This window comes from Gymnoscopelus microlampas, assembly GCF_963454915.1.
Source record: "Gymnoscopelus microlampas genome assembly, chromosome: 23".
NCBI classification, from domain to species: Eukaryota; Metazoa; Chordata; class Actinopteri; order Myctophiformes; family Myctophidae; genus Gymnoscopelus; species Gymnoscopelus microlampas.
The window spans coordinates 24017766-24037034 of record NC_139960.1 but is presented as its reverse complement, the minus strand read 5'-3'; the positions used below and the strand labels follow the sequence as shown (position 1 = coordinate 24037034).

Here is a 19269-nt window from a genome sequence, read left to right as displayed (position 1 = left end):
GTATTTCTTTGTGCTGCAGCCATTAATTTCCTTCTGGACAGTGGTAGAGGGCCAAAAGTCGGCCTGTGTTGCTTTTTGTCGTATGATCTTTGTTAATGTCACTGACCAAGTATAATCTCTTTCCGTTAACCTTGTTTAGAGATGGTCTGCTCACAAAAATCTCAACCAAGATTTCCCTAGAAATTAGCAAGCACATTCTTGTGTCTCTGTGTATGGCTGTGTCCATGTCCAGTAGGGGGCAACCAATTCCCACACACTAAGGGCATTTAGACAAGCAGACAGTTGAGTGTAATCAAATCCTGTGTATCTGCACTTGTTTGATCCTCTTGACCTCAAATAACATCAGTTCACTGACAACAGTTGTTTGTTGCCACACATCTTCTCGTTATCGTATGGAAGCTCTCTATCAAGGGCATTAGGGCAAGTGCATTTTCTCCCCACTTCCACCAGCTGGAAATACTAAATGGAAATATGCTTTAACATTGCCAATTGTAGTAGTGTACATCTTCCTTCAATGGTTGTCAAAGTGCAGCCATGAAAAGGTGAATTTCCTGGAGCATTCATGTTTGGTTGTCGCGTGTGAGATGGCAGGGGCAGCGTTCATCCTCCTCCCATCATTTATCAAAAGGGGAAGTGCAGACTCGAGCAGCTGCAGTCGACTCCCCCTACCTCACATCATGCCCCCCCTCAACCCTTTCTGCTCGTGCCCAGACAGCGTTTGATGACGCTGCGTTGTGTAAGTGCACGGAGGGCCGGGGCCTCTCTCTCTCTCTCTACAAATGGAGGCTGAGGGTATTTATAGTCCAGTGTGTCATGCACAGCCAACGGACGGGGGATTACCTTGGCCACGGTGAACCAGCGGGGCCTCATTCAGAGACGGGCACTCTCCCAGTGACTCACGGCAGCACAGGGTGCTTTGCGCTGAGCTGCGGTTTGACATACTATCTCTGTTAAGGTATTTGCTGTTGCCATTTCTGACTGTGTTTTGTTGTCTGATTGTTTTCACAAGCGTAACCATATATTTAACCTCTTTATCTACAACTCAATAGAGCTACTAAGCAGGGTGTCTTTAGAGTAAACAGCTGTTGTGACATTAGATGGAGATGTCTCATTTTTGCTAAGTTCTCTGTCATACATGGTTTGCGCTGTGTAGCAGTAGTTGTTGTTAACAAGTAGGCTAAATAAACACTGCCTCTGTGGACCATGCCTGTTGAGAGGTTTTGCCTTTTCAAGTCTTAAAAATACTGAGGTTAGACTGAAGATGGTAGACCAAAGGTGAACGTAATTCCATGGAAAGAGTTAATGGTCTTACTGTTTGCTCACTGTGTCATAACTATTTGAGAAAATGCATTGTCTTGTTCTCTGGTGTTTGAGAAACGGTTAGGTCTGTTCAGCAGCCATTGTTGGGTGCATATACTGTATACTGTGATGCTACTTGGGAAAAATCTTCGCTCAGAATCTTAGAAATACGAAATACGTTCTCTGTCAAACTTTTTCATTAAGGCTGGTTGTGAAGTCCAACGGATGCTCAATGTCTTGGACAGAATTAAACTAAGACAAACAGGCTTTTATCTTTTCAACTTTTGTAATTGAACATGTATTACATTGTGCTTAAAGAGTGGGGATTCTGAAACTTGTGCCAAGGACCTCTGAATAAGAATGCATTTGGCCAGGGGCCACTATTGAACAACTAAAATGTTGGCCATCTTGCAGTTGTATGATAGCCTGCTGTGTAGTATGAATTACTTTTGGCACAATATTAGTCTGGGAGAGCCTGTGAGGATTATGTTCTTTCTTAGACTAAGCTAAATGAAATGGTGGCCAGCTACTACGTCTATTTTATTGTTCTGTCAGTCGTCTTTATTAGGGGTTAGAAAATACATAAGAACTGCTGTCCACAACATATTATAGTCTGTTGTCTGAAATATTAAACAGTATTCAATATGTTGTGGTCATGTAAGGTATTCTCAAAATGTTAACTGTACAGTGTGCTCCCATGTCAGACTTGTCAGAGAACAGATTAAAGGGGAAGCAGTGGGAAGGGGTTAAAATAAATTATATGTTTTATATAAATACATTGATTATACTGTATATTATTATATATTTTTATAGAGTGTTTGTTCAGTATCAGCGGTCTCTCCAGCTCTTTCTGAAACAGGAAATACATTTTCAGGTGGGTTGCCAATTTCAGCCAATCAGGAGAGGGTACCCATTTATCAGCTTCAATTTGATAATGTTCCTGTTCCAATTTTGTCTGCAAATTTTCAGAAGTCAATTTCACTTGTTTAATCTATATCCTGTGTCGCTGTGTGATTTCTCCCTCCTGACTGGATAAAATTGGTAACCCGACCTGAAGATGAATTTTCTGTTTACTAAAGAGCTTAAGAGACCTGTGTTACTGAACAGTGTTTGTTCGGTAATGGGGGCCTCCCTGGGGGTTAGCAATGAGTCTTAGAATATAGAGCTATTATCACTTATTTTAACAATAAATTATCACGTACCCCTTTTTTTTATGATTACGCATCCTTTTCCACCAACAACTGGTAACCAATAATTGTGATTAATAAATCGTGATTTCAATTTAAAGAAAATTAATCAGGACTCAGGAGTACCTTTTGACCTGTCAGAGTTCTAGTTTTCCCAATTTTATGAAAGAATAAGGACTGATTTTGTTGTTGCTCCATCTATCCACAGATACCTGGAGAAGTATGAAAAAGTCCACCACTTCGGCGAGGATGATGAGGAGGTGCAGCCGGGGCATCCCAAACCCTCTCTTCCAATCGGTGCAATTCCCTGCTCTTACAACTACCAGCAACACACTGTATCAGGTGGGCGAATACTTGTGACTCGTATACTTTACTAGCTCAGTCTGACGCACTCACAAGATTACTTTTCCAGGAACTCTTGATCACTTCGGTATCGGGCAGGTGAAGATTATCACTTTTCTCTCTATTCCAAACATACTCCCTTTCGCTCTCTAACTCGCTGTCTTTCTATAACTCTCACTAAAGTGTAATGCATACTACACCACAACAGAAGAAATGTGTTCTGTTCAGCTAGTCTAAAACTACAATATGATGCTTTGGGTGGGCGGGATAAGAACTACATTTCTGTGTTCGGGTACTCCGAGGTGTTCGGCTTCTGTCATTGGTCGCATCGTTTCTGCATTCATTCAGCCCAGCTTCAAGTTCATTCTGTCAGCAGTGAAGTGAGTGAAAAGCAGCGATTCGTTTTGAAGAGACGCTAGTGACCATTCATAAACACAGCCTATCGCTGGAAAGGGCATAACCTCCATACCTCCATCACAAATTCCCAACGGCATGTCGTGGGCGCGATATCCAGGTATTAATTTAACCATCGGTTCCAGCAGTGCTGCTGGCGTGTGTGTGTGTGTGTGTGTGTGCGTGTGTGTGTGTGTGTGTGTGTGTGTGTGTGTACACACTGCTTGAGCAAGTCTCCACTCGCCACCAACAGCGTGGTGGGCAGAGTGTGGCTTCCAGAACACAAAGGTATGAAATGCTATTTGGCTGTCAGAAGTTTTTTTCTCGGGTTGGGGAGCCCTCCCGTGCCAAACTGACTTCAGGTTTTCTGGTGTTGTATCGGCCACCTTAACTGGCCACTCTCCTGCGCTAGCTGGAGTTTTTCTTGTATGTTAGTCTTGTTTGATTCTTGGGAACAAAGCTATCCCAAGGCCTACCCAATGCCTAGAAATATTCATTGGTTGTGGTTTTGCCATGTCTGCAGATGTCTAGTGATGCCCGTCACTATTATTTAATGGTGAAAAAACAGCATGAAAGTTGAACACGTACGGTATATTATTGTGGTACCACATTCATGAGGATGCTGTTTGACTGCTGCTTAGTTTAGTTTGTCCAAGTTGCCTGCCTCCCCACTTCTTTCACTGATAGTCAGAAAGGATGACACTTGTGAATTTGTTCCATAGTTTGTTATTCGGTCTTGACTAAACTCACAATGTCAAACAGTTTTGTTTTTTAACAATCATGTAGTTAAAATTCTGTTGTGAGTGGTGCATGATCTAAAAGTATGGTGAGGTTGGCCCCGACGGGTATCATTTCCTAAATGGAGTTCATGCTTAAATTAAGATGATTTTCTCCACACTATTATTCATACCAGCAGAGCCAGGGGCCTTGGGGATATGTTGTTGAAAATTGTAAGCAAATCATAGTCTTCTATCACTGGTCTTCTAATGAGTCTACTCCTATGCTGCTTTCATTAGCCTATACAATGACTTACATTAAAATCAGGTTTACACTGCTGTGGTAGAGCCTAGGCTATATTTAACTGGCAACAGAGTGCAGCATTATGCTAGTAGTTATAATGATAGAATATTTATTGTACTTATTTAACCTTTCAGTTTGACAGAAAACATTCTTATTTATAGCAGATACCCTGGAGCAGGTGTTTCAGAGAGGAGGAAATCAAAACACTATCACACCAGGAAGTTGTCCAATAGAGCATGGTCCTCTGTTCTTGTTTGTAAAACAGCCTCCATTTTTTGTTCTTTGGGTGGGGGAGTAGTTACATGGTCATTATTACGAGTGACTAGCTCCTTCACTGACAGATGAGAGGAGGAGACTTTGCTACATTTCCCCCTGTCTGGTTTTCTTACTAGTCAGATTAGATTTTTTTCCAGGCACAAGATCATTTCTGCTGACAAATTGAATTTAGGAAATGACCTCCATCAAGTATAAATTAACATGGGATGGCTCTGATTTGATGAAGCAGCTTTACTTAGGTGGATTTGGTCTTCCACAGAACAGCTACAACAGTGTTTGTTGACTGCTTTTGACTTGCTCTAATCTACAAGTTATTGTTTTGACCCAGCATTGAAAAATCGTATCTTTGCGTTTGACTCTGCAACATGACCAGGGTGGTAAGCGACACAGTAGTAAAATGTTGGTATATTTTGCGGTAATTCAGCAGTTAACCAAATTGTGTGACGGTTCTCTAAAATGAGACAGATTAAAGCATTTGTAGCTCATGTTTTTTTAATAGAAAACGTGTTCTGATTTTGTGCGTCTTATTTTTGATGGGATTATTGGTTGGATAAAGGTGAACTAATACTCAAATCTTTGTATTTTCTTCCTTGATCAACATTTGGCCATCTTAAATGTATATATATATATTGATAATGTATATTAAATTGTACATTTATTTTCATTAATCAAGAATTAAGGCCATGGATTTTGTTGTGTGAACTGAAGTTCTGAATTTAAATGGATGGACAGACATTTAAATCATAATCTGGCAGTGGACTAGAATAAACTTGTGTTGTCTTAGCTGTGTCAAATTAAAGTTAATCAATCGGCAGTTGGCTTTGGAATCTCTTGAATTGTTACTTAGCCCTGCTTGTGGATAAGAAAGATGTGGTCTTTCTGCAAGTGTTTGAGGGGAGAACTCACTGGAAGGAAAACAAATATATATTTAGAATTTTCTTTTGCATTTTATGCTTTATTCAGATATAGTGTAGAGAGACAGGAAGCCCAGGGGCAGAGAGAGGAGAGGCATGCGAGACAATACACAAGTCGGATTAAAACTCGGGTCCTCTCACTCTCAAGGAGCATAAAAGGTCTGGGCACTAACAGGCTGAGTGACCAGGAACCTCAGAAAGAGGCTGTTGCTGCTATACAAGTTTGTTTGCTCAACTCTTCATCTACATCACCATTGATTGATTGATTGATTCATTGTTGATGGTCTGTACATAATTAATTCATACTTAATGTAGATAGACTTAACCACATGATGAAACCCAACAGCCCTTTTCTGGGGCGAACTTTCTGCTATTTTCACAGACAGCCGAAGAGATATGGTGTAGTGGCGGGGAAAAGGAGCAGACCAAGTATAGTGCCCTGGCGGACCGGTCAACTAAGATTATAGAGTTTAATAATCCACCCATATAGCCTACTCATTGTTGATGAACTGCACAGATTTTCATTGGCTTTGATGGATATGTTCACTCACTCTATTTATCTTGGTTTGGTTCTTTACTCTTCCCTTTACCTCTCCTGTGTTCATTCTCACTGCTGCTTGTTATTCCATCTGGGGATCAGTAAAGGTTTAGCTCTTGTCTTGTTGCTGATGTTGTTGAGGCTTGGGGGTGTAACTTTAAGTAGTGTAGTGTTGTGTTGGCTAAGCATGTGCAGCTGCAGCAACAGGCTGTATAAGTGGCACAGTAACATAGCAACCAAGAGGTGCTTTCTCTTCAGCTTGTCTAAGCTGCACACCTGATTTCTAATGTCCACGGTGAGTCCTTTATCTTTGTCTCTGTGTTGGAAGAATCTCCTATGGAATTACTACTGACTCACTTGGTTCATCCTTTGTCTGCGAGGATCTGCTTTCCAGTCATTGATGTGAATTTGAATGCAATGTTTGACTACAGATCCTCTATAGTGTGTAAGATTTATTGATGTGTGAACAGGCCCAAAGTTTACAAATGCGTATACAGAGTCGAGTGTCTGTTATTTGTAAGCATTCCTGCCAAGAACTGTGCTGCTAATTTGTTTGCCCACCAATGACATTACATTTCTCCAACTGTTCAACATATAGGAGGATACAGAGACATTATTTTTTTTGTTGCATAGTTATCTCCGCCAGGCCGAAAGGCATGGCGTGTGTGTGTGTGTGTGTGTGTGTGTGTGTGTGTGTGTGTGTGTGTGTGTGTGTGTGTGTGTGTGTGTGTGTGTGTGTGTGTGTGTGTGTGTGTGTGTGTGTGTGTGTGTGTGTGTGTGTGTGTGTGTGTGTGTGTGTGTGTGTGTGTGTGTGCGTGCGTGCGTGCGCGCCCGAGGATATTCCATCCTCATTGGCTAAGGTTGGCTTCCAAAGTTTGCAGGATTGGTCCGTTTTGAACAAAATGCCTCAAATCATGCACACAGCATCCAATTTCCGTGAAATTTCACACGCACATCGCCGCTAGGCCGAGGAAGAAATGCCACCCTTTTCACATTGGCCTGATATAGCGCCACCAGCAGGTCTAACTTAGCAAAACACATTTTTGAACAAAATGCCTCAAATCATGAATGCAGTGTCCGATTGCCGTGAAAGGCCTAAGAATAAATGGCACCCTTTTCACATTGGCCTATTATAGCGCCACCAGGAGGCCACAATAATGTACCTGACCTGGCGGAGACCTGTGCTCCGAGGAGCACTTTTTCTAGTTAATGACCTGCGTTTCTGCAGTGCCTTCATTCAAAGTGCTGTAGAATGTGCTCCATTGCAGCGGAACATATCTACAATTCTTCTTGAAAAACATATAAACGCGTAAGCCCAGTGCCAGTTCTGAAACTACAAATGTAGAGAAATTGTGTTCCAAGTCCAGTCCTGCAGCCATTGTGCGTTTTGCAATAATTGTGTGCTAGTAAGCATAACTGGCTACATTACCCAGTTATGCTGGGTAATGTAGTGTTCTGAAAAAGATGCTGTTCTCAATTCAGCAAAACATTTGAATCAGTGCAGCTCTGCTACTTTGTATGATATCTGATACATATTTTGCTGACATCATCACAAGTCTATGTTCTTCATTTTCCTCTACAGACTATCTCCGCCAAAGCTATGGATTGTCGACGGACTTTATTCCGCCGTGCGACTATAACAAACTGGTGCTGTCTCTCCTGTCGGGCCTGCCCAACGAGGTGGACTTTGCAGTCAACGTTTGCACTCTCCTCTCCAACGAGAGCAAGCACGTCATGCAGCTGGACAAGGACCCCAAACTGGTCACGCTGCTGCTGGCTCATGCCGGCGTCTTCGACGACTGTACGTCCACAGCATCACTTTGATTCACTGTGCTGTTCTAACATCTCAGATTGGAATGCACAGCACAGCTCACTCCCACACACACACTTTGATTCCTTGTTCTTATTGACAAAATAATTCGTAACCTCACCTGAACTGTTTTGAGTAAATGGGGATTTAGCTAACTGATAGTTTTTGGGGTCTTCAGTTTCCAGCATAGAGGTGTGTGTTTGTTTGACACAAGTGTCAAAGTGGGGGTTTTATATGTGGGTTGGAAGCGACTTGGGTGGGAGAATTCTAGTGCCTGTGTGGGGAAAAATATATACATTTTCCAATTCAAATGTTGGAGACTCAAAGGGCTCTGTTCCTCTTACATCTCCAAAATGCAATTTCTTAAGTCAAGTTGAAGAGCAAGGAAAGTAATTGAGCCAACAATTGGAGCTTCAATGTGAACCTTCTAAAAAATCTTCCCTTTTTTCTGCCTTTGCAGCGTTAGGTACCTTCTCCGCTGTGTTTGGGATGGACTGGAAGGAGAAAACCTCCAGAGACTTTGTTAGGGTAAAGTGACAATCTGTCTCCTTTCAAATGATAGTGACAGTCTGTCTCCTGTCAAATGATACACAAGTAGCTTGATTACTTGTTTGATTTGTTGAATAATTGAGAGGCACATTTCTTTGATAAAATATATATTTTACATATATTTTTTATAATTAATTAAATCGAGTAGTCTGATTAACTGTTGCAGCCATATTGGACTTCACAGACCATTTATGCAGTTATATTTAATGACCTGTACAAACAACTATTTCTGTTGTGTATATATTCAATTGAATGTTATTTGTAGATATCACAGGTTTTCAAGCTTAGAAATAATTACTAATAATCAGACGCACACAGTAGTAATCCCTCATATGTTTATTAATGTAATGTGTCTCCCCCAGAGGCCCTTAAACATAGTATGGACGTAGTATGGAAGACAGTCAGTGGGGTTAACTAAATAATGATTGTTTATATGATAAGTTTACATTTCATATCACACACAATACTCACTCCTGTATTCACCAGCAAAAGAAAAAAAATGATTAAAATGTATTATTATTTAGAATATGTCAAAATTGATGAGTTCAATTAACTGTTGCAGCCCTACATGTCTCGTTTTAAACATACAGACTGATCTTAAATGGGTATGGTGCTTTAAAAGAATAAATGCAGACAAAGTAGCATCAACAATAACATGCACATTACATAAGTTTTGAGGAAAAGTAGTTTGTAAAGGGCTCGGTTGATTCTGAATGCACCTCTAACAGCTGCTGTTTTACTCTAGTTTTGGAAGGCTGTTGTGGAAGATGCTGAAGTCAGGGAACTTATCTGGGACAAGAGCAGCCCAGCACATGGTAAGTAGGCTTTCTAATGAACCCCCCCTACACACACACACACACACACACACACACACACACACACACACACACACACACACACAGCCGTTACACACTCAGTATTCCCTCAAAATACATCTCCATTTACTTGTGGGTTGTTGTATTATTGCAGTGGTTCTCAACCAGTGGTCTGGGTACCACCAGTGGTCCTTGAGGGGGTTCCAGGTGGTCCCCAGATAAATGTTGGAGAGTTGGTAACCAAATGGACCCTCATAGATCTTTAACTCTTGAGAGTGTGAAGAACAGGGCAAACTGTTGTGCCCTTCTTTGTCCTTTGTTCACGGTTCACTGCAGGTGCAGTGATCTCAAATGTTTTGGTCCTGGGACCTTCGTCAGTGCTATTTGGCATGGCCATATAGCACTGACGAAGGTCCCAGGACTGAAACGTTTGCCTTTTTAAATTCACCCCTCACTATGAGCACAGAGCACTTTATGAGCATTTAAAAATAAATAAATTCTATTCTCTTAAGTCTAAGGAGTTTTCCTTAATATTTATGCAGTGGGCGAGTCCTTTTCTGCCAGTTACTCTTGAGAGTGTAAAAGAGTGTACGGTCTCAAGAGTTAAATTATTGTTAAACATCTGCATTACTTAATTAAATATTTTTTTATTTTGATCGTTTGTTGTCTGTCGTCTCTCCTATGGTACCACATCAATTCAGCATGGAATTGTAGACAAAATCGTATCCAACGATAACAATCATATCCAACGATAACAAAATATTCTAAGTTTTGGGTCTGAGAGGCTAAATCTCATCAAACGGTGGTCCGTTGCTCAAATGCCGAATAAATAATGGACCTTGATATGAAAAGGGTTGAAAACCACTGTATTATTGGGACAAAAATTTCACAATATGGGGCAATTTCCTCTGTAGCATTGAATGGAGCATTGAAAATGATAGGCTGCTGCTCTCTTACTTTGGCAGACGGCACATCGTGCGGGGGGCCCTGGCAGACTCTCTTCCACCCGCCCCGGGATCCGGGCATCAACGACATGGAGGGCCAGCGTGTGCTGCAGGTGGCGGTCATCCTGCGAAACCTCTCCTTTGAGGAAGCCAACGTCAAGCTGCTGGCGGCCAACCGCACATGCCTGCGCTTCCTGTTGCTCTGTGCCCATTGTAACCTCATCTCCCTCCGACAGCTGGGCCTCGACACGCTGGGCAACGTGGCCGCAGAGGTGGGTCGTCACGGGGAGCCAGGGCGGGAAGGGACTTTAGAGTCGTTGTGTCGTCTATAAATGGAATTTTGAATGATTGAGCTCTCAAAACAAAAGCATAGTATTGTCTCTTTGTATTGTTCTGCAAGTCTGCAAACGTATGGGACGGAGTTAAACCCTAAATACTTAATTGCCTGGAGTCCTTTTGTTTTACCCCTACACAAATCTTTGTCGAAACTAACCGATCTACAAGCTCACAATGCATACTGTTGCGATGTGGTGTTCTGAGCTTCAGGATCTGCTATTTTTGTTGATTGTTCATCATAGAATATGTGGTTTATCGTTTCCACAGTTTTGTTTTGTAATGAGCAAAGCAGAACAAAAATAAAACTAATTGGGAATATTGAGACTATTAATCCCCAAGGCAAATTTGATTAATTTGTTTTTTTGTCCCAATGCACATCACTACAGTCTTTGTGGGTGTAGAACTGGTATTGTTAATGTCTGTTGTGGAGAGTAATCATTGGCTGTTCAGTTATATAGTCAGTCATCTACTCAGGCATTATGGACATCAGTCGTACTAAAGTCGTTTAATCCAGTTGAGAAATGAATGTCAAAAGTATGGAACTTTAAAATGGAAACTGTGTAGGAACGCTGGGTTTTGGCTCTGAAGATGTAGTGATGCGTATAGTCTTGTGAATTAGTCGGTGATCCTACATCAGCACTCCTATTTTTAGAAGCTTTTTGCATAAGGGTCCCGATAGAATCGGATAAACCTTTGATGTCATTAATTGGCTAGCCAGTATCTGGGCTCTTACATTATATTGTGGCATAGTATTGCAAAGCCGGGGGGCTTGCTGTAAATACATTCAAGGATTTTGAATGGTCCCCAAATCAATATTCCTTCCATGACATGCTTTTTGTATAGCGGTCATGGTCTGGATCTATAATTTGTATCTATGAAGGCTTTTTTTTTTATTGAACATGATATTCAAGTTAATACTGCATGGTATTACAATGTCATAGGTGTTTTATGGTTCCATGTAGGTATAACAGTATACCCCCCCACCCGCAGCCTGTGACAAACAAACCGTGGGATGCTAGTAAGCCTGTTGAGCTTTGTTTGTTCCATTTGGAATTAAATTTATCTTGGAAGGATGGGCGAATACTCTCATTTGTAAAAGAAAACTGAGCAAATCATCTGTTTTCCCCTCACAGCTCCAGCTGGATCCTGTTGATTTCAGAACAACCCATCTAATGTTTCACACTATCACCAAATGCTTGATGGCCAGGGACCGGTTCCTCAAAATGAGAGGTGAGTGGCTGGCTCTCCATCCCAAGCATTTGAATTTAAAGTGAGGTAAAGTGGCCTGCTGCCACTTCTCTTGACTTTTTAGCAGGAGTCAGATGTGGCCTAAGGGTTCTCTTGTCTCAGTGTAATCAATGTCATCTGGGGTTTGCTGCTTTTCATGATTATGTTGTGATTTACTCGGGAGAAACCGCCTCCCCCGTCATTTACATTTCATGCCATTTCACCCAGAGCAATGAGAGCATATAACATTGCTCTTACTGTGCCATGAATCACTACGTTGTATGAAGTGTATAAAGAAGTGGTTCCCAAACTGTGTGCCGAGGCACACTGGTGTATTGTGAGGCAAATCCAGGTGTTGGGTTTTAAAATACTGTATATAACTATATAAAAGATTATGGGATCTTTTTTTAATGTACTATATATCAGTACTTAAGTTTGTGCACACTCATTTTCCAATACAAAGACAAATAGATACAATTTTACCACTTTCAAAAAATGCAAAAACATCAGATCTACAACCTCACAGCCTGTCACATCAGCTTGTAGATTGGTTATTGAAATGTAGACTTTGCCAGTTGGTGTGCCTTGAGCACAAAAAGTAGTTTGAAAACCACGGGTCAAACGTTTGGTTGTCTTACGTGATTCCTTCCAGCCATGGAGATCCTGGGCAACCTCAGCAAAGCGGAGGACAACGGCGTGTTGATCTGTGAGTACGTGGACCAGGAATCATACCGCGAAGTGGTGGCTCTCCTCACCCTGCCTGACCTCATGCTCCTCATGGCCTCGCTGGAGGTGCTGTACCTCCTCGCCCAGCTGGGAGAAAGTCCCTGCAGCAGGATCGCCGCTGTTGACCACAGCATAGGTACGACCAGGATTTACGTGGTAGGGGCGGCCATAGCTGAATGGTTAGTGAACCCGCCTAGGGAGCCAGAGGCCCTGGTTGCCCCAGGTTCGATTCCAGGCCAGGTCAGCATATGTGTCGATGAAATGAAATTTGTCCCTGAGCAAGACTCTTAACCCCTAATTGCTCACAGGTTCTCATTGGAAACAAGACCGCAAGGACTTTCATGAACGACCTGTTGAAAGGAATTATCCTTATCCTTATTTACGTGTTGAACTCTCTTCTGTAAATTGGGATTGAGTAAGAGGACAAATGTTTGTTTTTTCGGTAGTTTTTAAAAGTTCCCAAACAGTCAACAGTTGAGTCCATATCATGATGAATAATAGCCTGCGTTGACAATCATCAATGGTAAGACGACTGAAATGTTATGATAACGGCATGTATAATCTGTAACAATCTACCAAAATCAATGCATTTTTTATGATCATTTTCAAGCCCAAACAAGTTTAATCAGGGTAAACGGGCATGCTGTAACATTAACATGTTTGTGTGTCAGTATAAATAATAATATTTGCGTCGGCTTGGGTCGGACGCATAATTAATGGTCGGGTTCTAGTCTGTCTCGGGCACTATGCTGTCGGTCTAGGGACGGGTTCGGACAGAAGAATTCAGCCCGATCCCAGCTCTAGTGCTTTTGTTTTTAATGCCGAAGAATCATTGAAATGGGCATTTTGCTTATTTCTTCCTGCATTCTCATTTCTGTCACTCAGCTTTTGTGTTTATGTTTTGTAACCCCCCCCCCCCAACCAACCAATTTATGAGCAGACCTGTTGGTGCGGCTAGTATCTGTAGACCTGCACACGTTTGGACCAGATGCTCTTACAGCTGTGAAGTTGATCGAGCACCAGGCCAGTGCCAGCCAGGTGGCAGAGGTGCGACCGCAGCTTGTAGAACAGGTACCAGCACCGGTACAGGGAGCACCGTCACCTGGTAAGTCTCATGGCTAAAGTTGAATAAAGTCACTTAATTTATTTTTTACTACTGTACTTCAGTTTAAGGTTATTTGTTTTTTTTTAATCAATTGAATTTAAATTCGGAGTCGATGTTAATTGTTGTCTTAACCCATTTAGACCTGGAACACCTATATGTAAATATCGCTTTCAATCCGGGAACCCCTTTTGGTGTAGTTGCTGTATACAGTATATAGCAACATAATTTTTTGTAATTTATATGTATACAATTTTTTTTTTTTCAGATAACTTTAGAAGGCGTTTTTAGAATCTGTCTCAGGTCTAAATGGGTTAATCACTGCTGTCTATTTTGATATACAATTGCTTCACAGCTTTGATTGGTCATTTTAAATGTTTGAAAAAACTCACATTAAGGGCAGTATTGGGGTTCTATGATGTCAGGGCCAGTGTTGATTTTGACAGCAAATTTTGATTTAGTTTTAGTCATAGTCTTTTGAATAAAATTTGATTTAGTTTTAGTCGTATTTTAGTCATCTGAAATGTTTTAGTTTTGTCTAGTTTTAGTCGACTAAATATCATAAGATTTTAGTCAACGAAATCTACAGTTGATTTAGTCAACTAAAATGTATTTTGGCGGAGCCTTGATGATCAGCATGCAACCACTTGGTTGCATGCTGAAAATAGTTGATCTACAAGCTCACAACGTGACGCGTTGTGAGCTTGTAGATCTTCTATTGTCAGAGCGCAACAAACCATAAAATGACTCGTCTTAGTTCTACTAGATCTCTTCTCACTAACATTTAGCTTTTATTTGTTGAAGAAATTGTCCATATGTTTAGTCTTAGTTTTAGTCACCAGAGCTTAGTTTTTATTTAGTTTTTATTTAGTTTTCATCAGTGAAAAAAGGTAGTCGAGAAACATTTTTCGTCATAGTTTTAGTTGACGAAATCAACACCCTGTCAGGCCCAAGCAAGCAGATCAAACCAGTCTGGAAAAGTTTCTCTGTAGTTATTTTGTTTCATAATGAAACGTGCACCAATGTCATATGGACCTGTTACGGCCAACATATCATTTCACATTGAAGGAAGTGATCATTTCACGTTGAAGGAAGTGATATTACCTGTGTCATTTTTATACATGGATCGTTGAGTTTACAGTACAATGTGTTGTCTGTGATGGAAAGGTAAAACCAACCAAGATGACAAATTTGAAAAACCAACAGTTTGAGCCAAGACGGCACTGCCTGCTAAAGTCTTGGATTGTGGAAACACAGGTGTTGTGTCCACAAGCACTGTGCTATTCATATAATTGGGAGTATAGAATGGAAGGTCATGCTAAGTTGAGGGGTGAGTTTCAGCGCATGCCATCACCTATTGATTCAGCAGCAAGTGCACTGGTTTGCTGACATCTTGTGGATAACCCTGGGAATTCCACAAAAATGTTAACTGTATTGCACTATTATAACTGCCAATCATGTCAAATGTTTTGCCATATTTCCCTCCAAAGAATTCTTTCCTCTTTAAATAAGTGATAGGTTGACTACTTTCCATTACCTACCTTTTCTTAATTACATTTTGTGCTTTTATGTCTGCAGTAACAAGAGCCCCAGTCCAGTCCACTCCTCCACCACCTGGTATTGTGGAGCTTGATGGTGATAAGTTTACACTGCAGTGGTAAGAGAAATTCCTACCTATCACTTCCCTCTAAGTCTTTCTCTTTTATGCTTAAAATTTCATACAGTCTCTTTCAATATCTCAAGTCCTACCATTTGAATGTAGACCATCTCCTATAGACGACATCATCAGATTGTTTGGTGCCCCTTTTATGTCAGCAGCAGTTTAAACAGATTTGGTTTTCACTAAATGGCATTTGTTGAAATCAAAATGTGTTTCTTAAGAAGATGCCATGTTAAGAAACCCTTTTAAATAGTAATCTCTACTCTTTGTTTGTGCTCGTCCAACAGGCTGAACGCGCACTTTGAGGCCATCCCCGAGGGCTCTGTGTCACGGTCAGAGATGTACTCGGAGTACCTGGCCACTTGCAGTAAAATGGGCCGAAGCAACATCTTAAACTCCACTGGCTTCCTCAAATGCTTACGGTTAGTTCTGAGCACCCTGTATTGTGTGATGCACTTCACTTTTACCAACCCGGGCAACATGCCAGAGACATCGGATGCAACAAAAAATATTTCACTTGCAAAGCAGAGATTACTGCCGTTACTATGTCATGTGAGACAAAGAACAGCACTGGAATTTCATTCTAGTGCTGTCAGAATTACATTTTGGAGTCGAATATAATTTTTTTTTTTTTTTAAATAATCGTCGAATGTTGAAATTGCCCGTCAAATGTTGAAATTGCCTTCAAATGTGTTTATTTTTTCCTCCATACATGTACTGAGTAACAAATCTAATGAAGACTAATTTCCTGACCTACCGATGTGAAAACAAATGCTTTCATCACGTCACGCATTATCAACAATAAAGTTTGAGTGCATGCACTGCACACGGCAAGTTAATATGAATGTTGTTGCCGCCAAATGCATCTGTATTGTGCATGGCTGCGTGCCTGTGTGTGCGTGTCTGGTCATGCAAGACTGTGAGAGACCACGTTGGTTCAGCGCAGCAGGCAAGACTCCTCCTTTCCCCCCCCTAAACTTCACTTAAAATTTAAGTTTAAGAAACTTTCATAATCATGACAACAGGAAAGGTTTTATGTAACATTATTTACTCTGTCGCTACAATGCGGACCTGTGCCTATCAGCGCTTGTGGTGGTGGATGGAGTGCCCGTTCTCATTAGGAAACGTACGGGCTGCGGAACGGTGGATGGATAACGCTATAATATTAGAGTAACATCCATCTAAAAGTAGCAACTACACATCCACACAAGTGAGACATTTAAAGTGGATAAAGCACAGCCACTTTCAAAGCGACGCAAACAGGAGTTTCTATATCACCTGCCATGTTATGAAAATGATCAGGCCAATGTGGACGGTGCTCGTAGGTTCTGACACACAAAAGCTTAAAACCAGTGAAAATGATGAGGCCAAGTTACTCAACGAGGTGCGTCTTTTCTTCAGACGCACGGTAAGAGGTTGTAGCCCAATACTCCCCGCTTATCAAAACCCCTCGAAATCAACCTATATTAAAGCCATAACCCTTAACTAATGTAGTTGGTTTGACCATTTAGTTTAGTCTGTCATTAGAATTTGTATGTGTGCACGACACGTGCAAACATTGACATTCTAATGGGATTATAGAGGAAAACTGACAGCACTACATGACATACTATACAAACATTACATACTGTACAAACGCATTAATACCCCAAAGTATGAAAAGAATCACATAAAGAATAAAGGATGAGAATCATTATGAAGAACTCTCAAAGCCTAAGTATGTCTAGGTCACTCTGGGGTCTGAGGTTTCCTCTATATTTTTTCGAGCTATGCCAACAATTCTGGCAAGCTGACTCCTTAGTCTGCAATTGAGGTTGCCAAGCCATAATGTAAGGTTAAAAGTAGGTAACTCTATCAGTCTGTACACCGTTCTAAAATTGCTTGCCTCACGTTAACACTGTTGAGTCTTTGAGAAGATGAAGGCGCTGTTAACTTTAAAAAATAAATATGCAGTATTTTCAGAAAAGCTCAATTTACAATCCAGAATTACTTAAAACTGTCCAGTCTTAACGGGTTCACCACTAAATGCAACTGGCTCATTAAGGAGATTACATATGATCATTTATTTAGTTTTAACTCTAGAGCATTACTTTGATACCCTATTTAAGCACATGCATCCTTATTCTGGACAAATATGTGAAATTAAGCAAAATTAAGCAAAATGGCAGACCTACAAGATCTTTTAGATAGGCTATTTTCAGCGGGAGATTTGGTGTAGAGGGAAAAAAAAGGAGGGGTAAAAGGATAAAAGTATATAGTACTATACCGGTCAAACGGTTTAAGTCATTAAAGAGCTTTTGTGTGTCAGATAGGCGTCTTCACTTACAGCAGGGGTGTCAATCTCATTTCAGATCACAGGCCAGATTAGGATAAATGCATCTTTATGCGGGTCAGACCTGAGCATACTCTTACATCTGGCCTTTTCAGCCTGCCGTCTCAGTCTCCACTATAAATACAGTGTCTCACTTTACAAATTTCACTTATTGTGAAGATTAATTTTATGATTTCTATTACAATCGCAGGCTACAAGAAATGTGAAGGTTTTGTATTATCTCTGACCAAATTGAATCTAGGAACGGGTCTATGGTTCAGGTCCAAAGAATTTCTGAACCAATCGGACCTCTGTACCAATTTCACGGGTTCATTACCTTCCATTACCACTTATCTTACTACTATAATTGGAGAGCCTGTGAGTGTGTTTGTGCATCTGAGAACCCACAGCAGAACAGTAGTCCAACTGCCTCCAAACTTGGCACAAATATCGTTCATGGGTCTGGCTTTAGGTTAGGCTACTTTCACCCTTTTAATTTGCATATAATTTGTAGAATTTGTATAATTAGTCAAATACCTAACTCCTTGGTATAGAAGACGGTAGGTATTGAAAATAGGGTGTTGGGGGGTTATGGTGGCCTTTCACATAGGAACTGCTTAAAGAGGGGATGTGGGTGGGTAGGTGGGTGTGAGTGGGCTTTGGCGTAGGAAGGGGCCAAACATTTGAAGGGTGTATTTTGTCATTCTACAAAATGGATAAATGTTTAAAATTCTAATAGATGCGACTGAGTTTTTCTTTTTGTTAGCACTGCTTCATATACAGTAGTATGTATGTCACTCAGGCCTTTAGGCTCTGTCACTTGAAAAGAGAACATTGTGCATGCTTGCATCATGGGAAGGGGCCTGGGTGCTGCACATTTATAATTGTCTTTGTTTTCTGGCCAAAACAAAAGTGTCACCAGTTGGACAATCACCAGTTTGCACCCATGTTAGTTGTTTAGACACATTGCCATTGACACAGACTTTCTATGGTCAATGGAGAGGAAATCTCCAAAAAACAAGGCCGCTGTTACCCCAAGTTCAATAAGTATTTCATTGCATTAAAAACGGAAGTAAAATCTTAAAATATCACTAGCATATCCTTTTGGCTGCTGAATATGTTTTGTAACAGTGCTAAGCTAGGTTAAGATTGCATCATCTGTTCCTGGATGACTTTTAAGAACAAATTGAAGTCTAAAGGCCCTGACTGACTGGAAACGTCATTGACGATTGTCCCTGATGTGTGTTAAGTTAGGCCTCTTGTTCACATTGGAAGCTTCAATTCACACATTTTGTATTGAGCCTCTGTACTTGCTGCCTGTGCTGTCAGTCATTGCTCCATGTAGCTTTCTTCTGCACCAGCCCAGCAGTCAGAAAGTAAACTACAGTAAACTCTACTGTAGCACTCTCAAACATGTCATTCCATATACAGTAAATGTATCACAGGCCGCGCCACAATGATCAATAATTGGAACTGCATTGCACAAACCCAAATTAAATGATTGTCATACCAAAACACAGACGTAAGCACACGCACGTTACGCATGCATAAGCGCTGGGAGTCTGGACTGTGCTCCGTTGTCCCTTTCCATTGATTTTCCTTCTCTCTATGTGGTTTGTGCCATGTTTTGATGCTCTAAAATAGAACGTAGCTCTGAAAGACGAGTCAGCAGGCATCAACAGGTTTTGATGCGTCCACTTGACGCCTCCAGTGTGACTGCAGCCGTTGTAAACAATGAGTGCATTTAATGACGTGTGTGTCTGACTTGCATTGTCTCAGGCCCTTAAGAGTCTAAACTACCAGCGACGGAAGAGGTAATT

At 41.1% G+C, this 19269-nt stretch overlaps 1 protein-coding gene across 1 annotated transcript in view; it reads left to right on the top strand.

Moving 5' to 3' along the window:
* Nucleotides 1-19269, top strand: part of arid2 (AT-rich interactive domain 2) — a 38954-nt gene that overhangs the window by 5859 nt on the left and 13826 nt on the right. Inside the window, exons 4-13 of the mRNA XM_084049956.1 lie at nucleotides 2695-2828; nucleotides 7552-7770; nucleotides 8240-8307; nucleotides 9074-9143; nucleotides 10109-10359; nucleotides 11557-11653; nucleotides 12303-12512; nucleotides 13317-13481; nucleotides 15057-15135; nucleotides 15426-15560. Of these exons, the coding sequence (XP_083906082.1) occupies nucleotides 2695-2828; nucleotides 7552-7770; nucleotides 8240-8307; nucleotides 9074-9143; nucleotides 10109-10359; nucleotides 11557-11653; nucleotides 12303-12512; nucleotides 13317-13481; nucleotides 15057-15135; nucleotides 15426-15560 (1428 nt within the window). The remainder of the gene's footprint in view (nucleotides 1-2694; nucleotides 2829-7551; nucleotides 7771-8239; nucleotides 8308-9073; nucleotides 9144-10108; nucleotides 10360-11556; nucleotides 11654-12302; nucleotides 12513-13316; nucleotides 13482-15056; nucleotides 15136-15425; nucleotides 15561-19269) is intronic.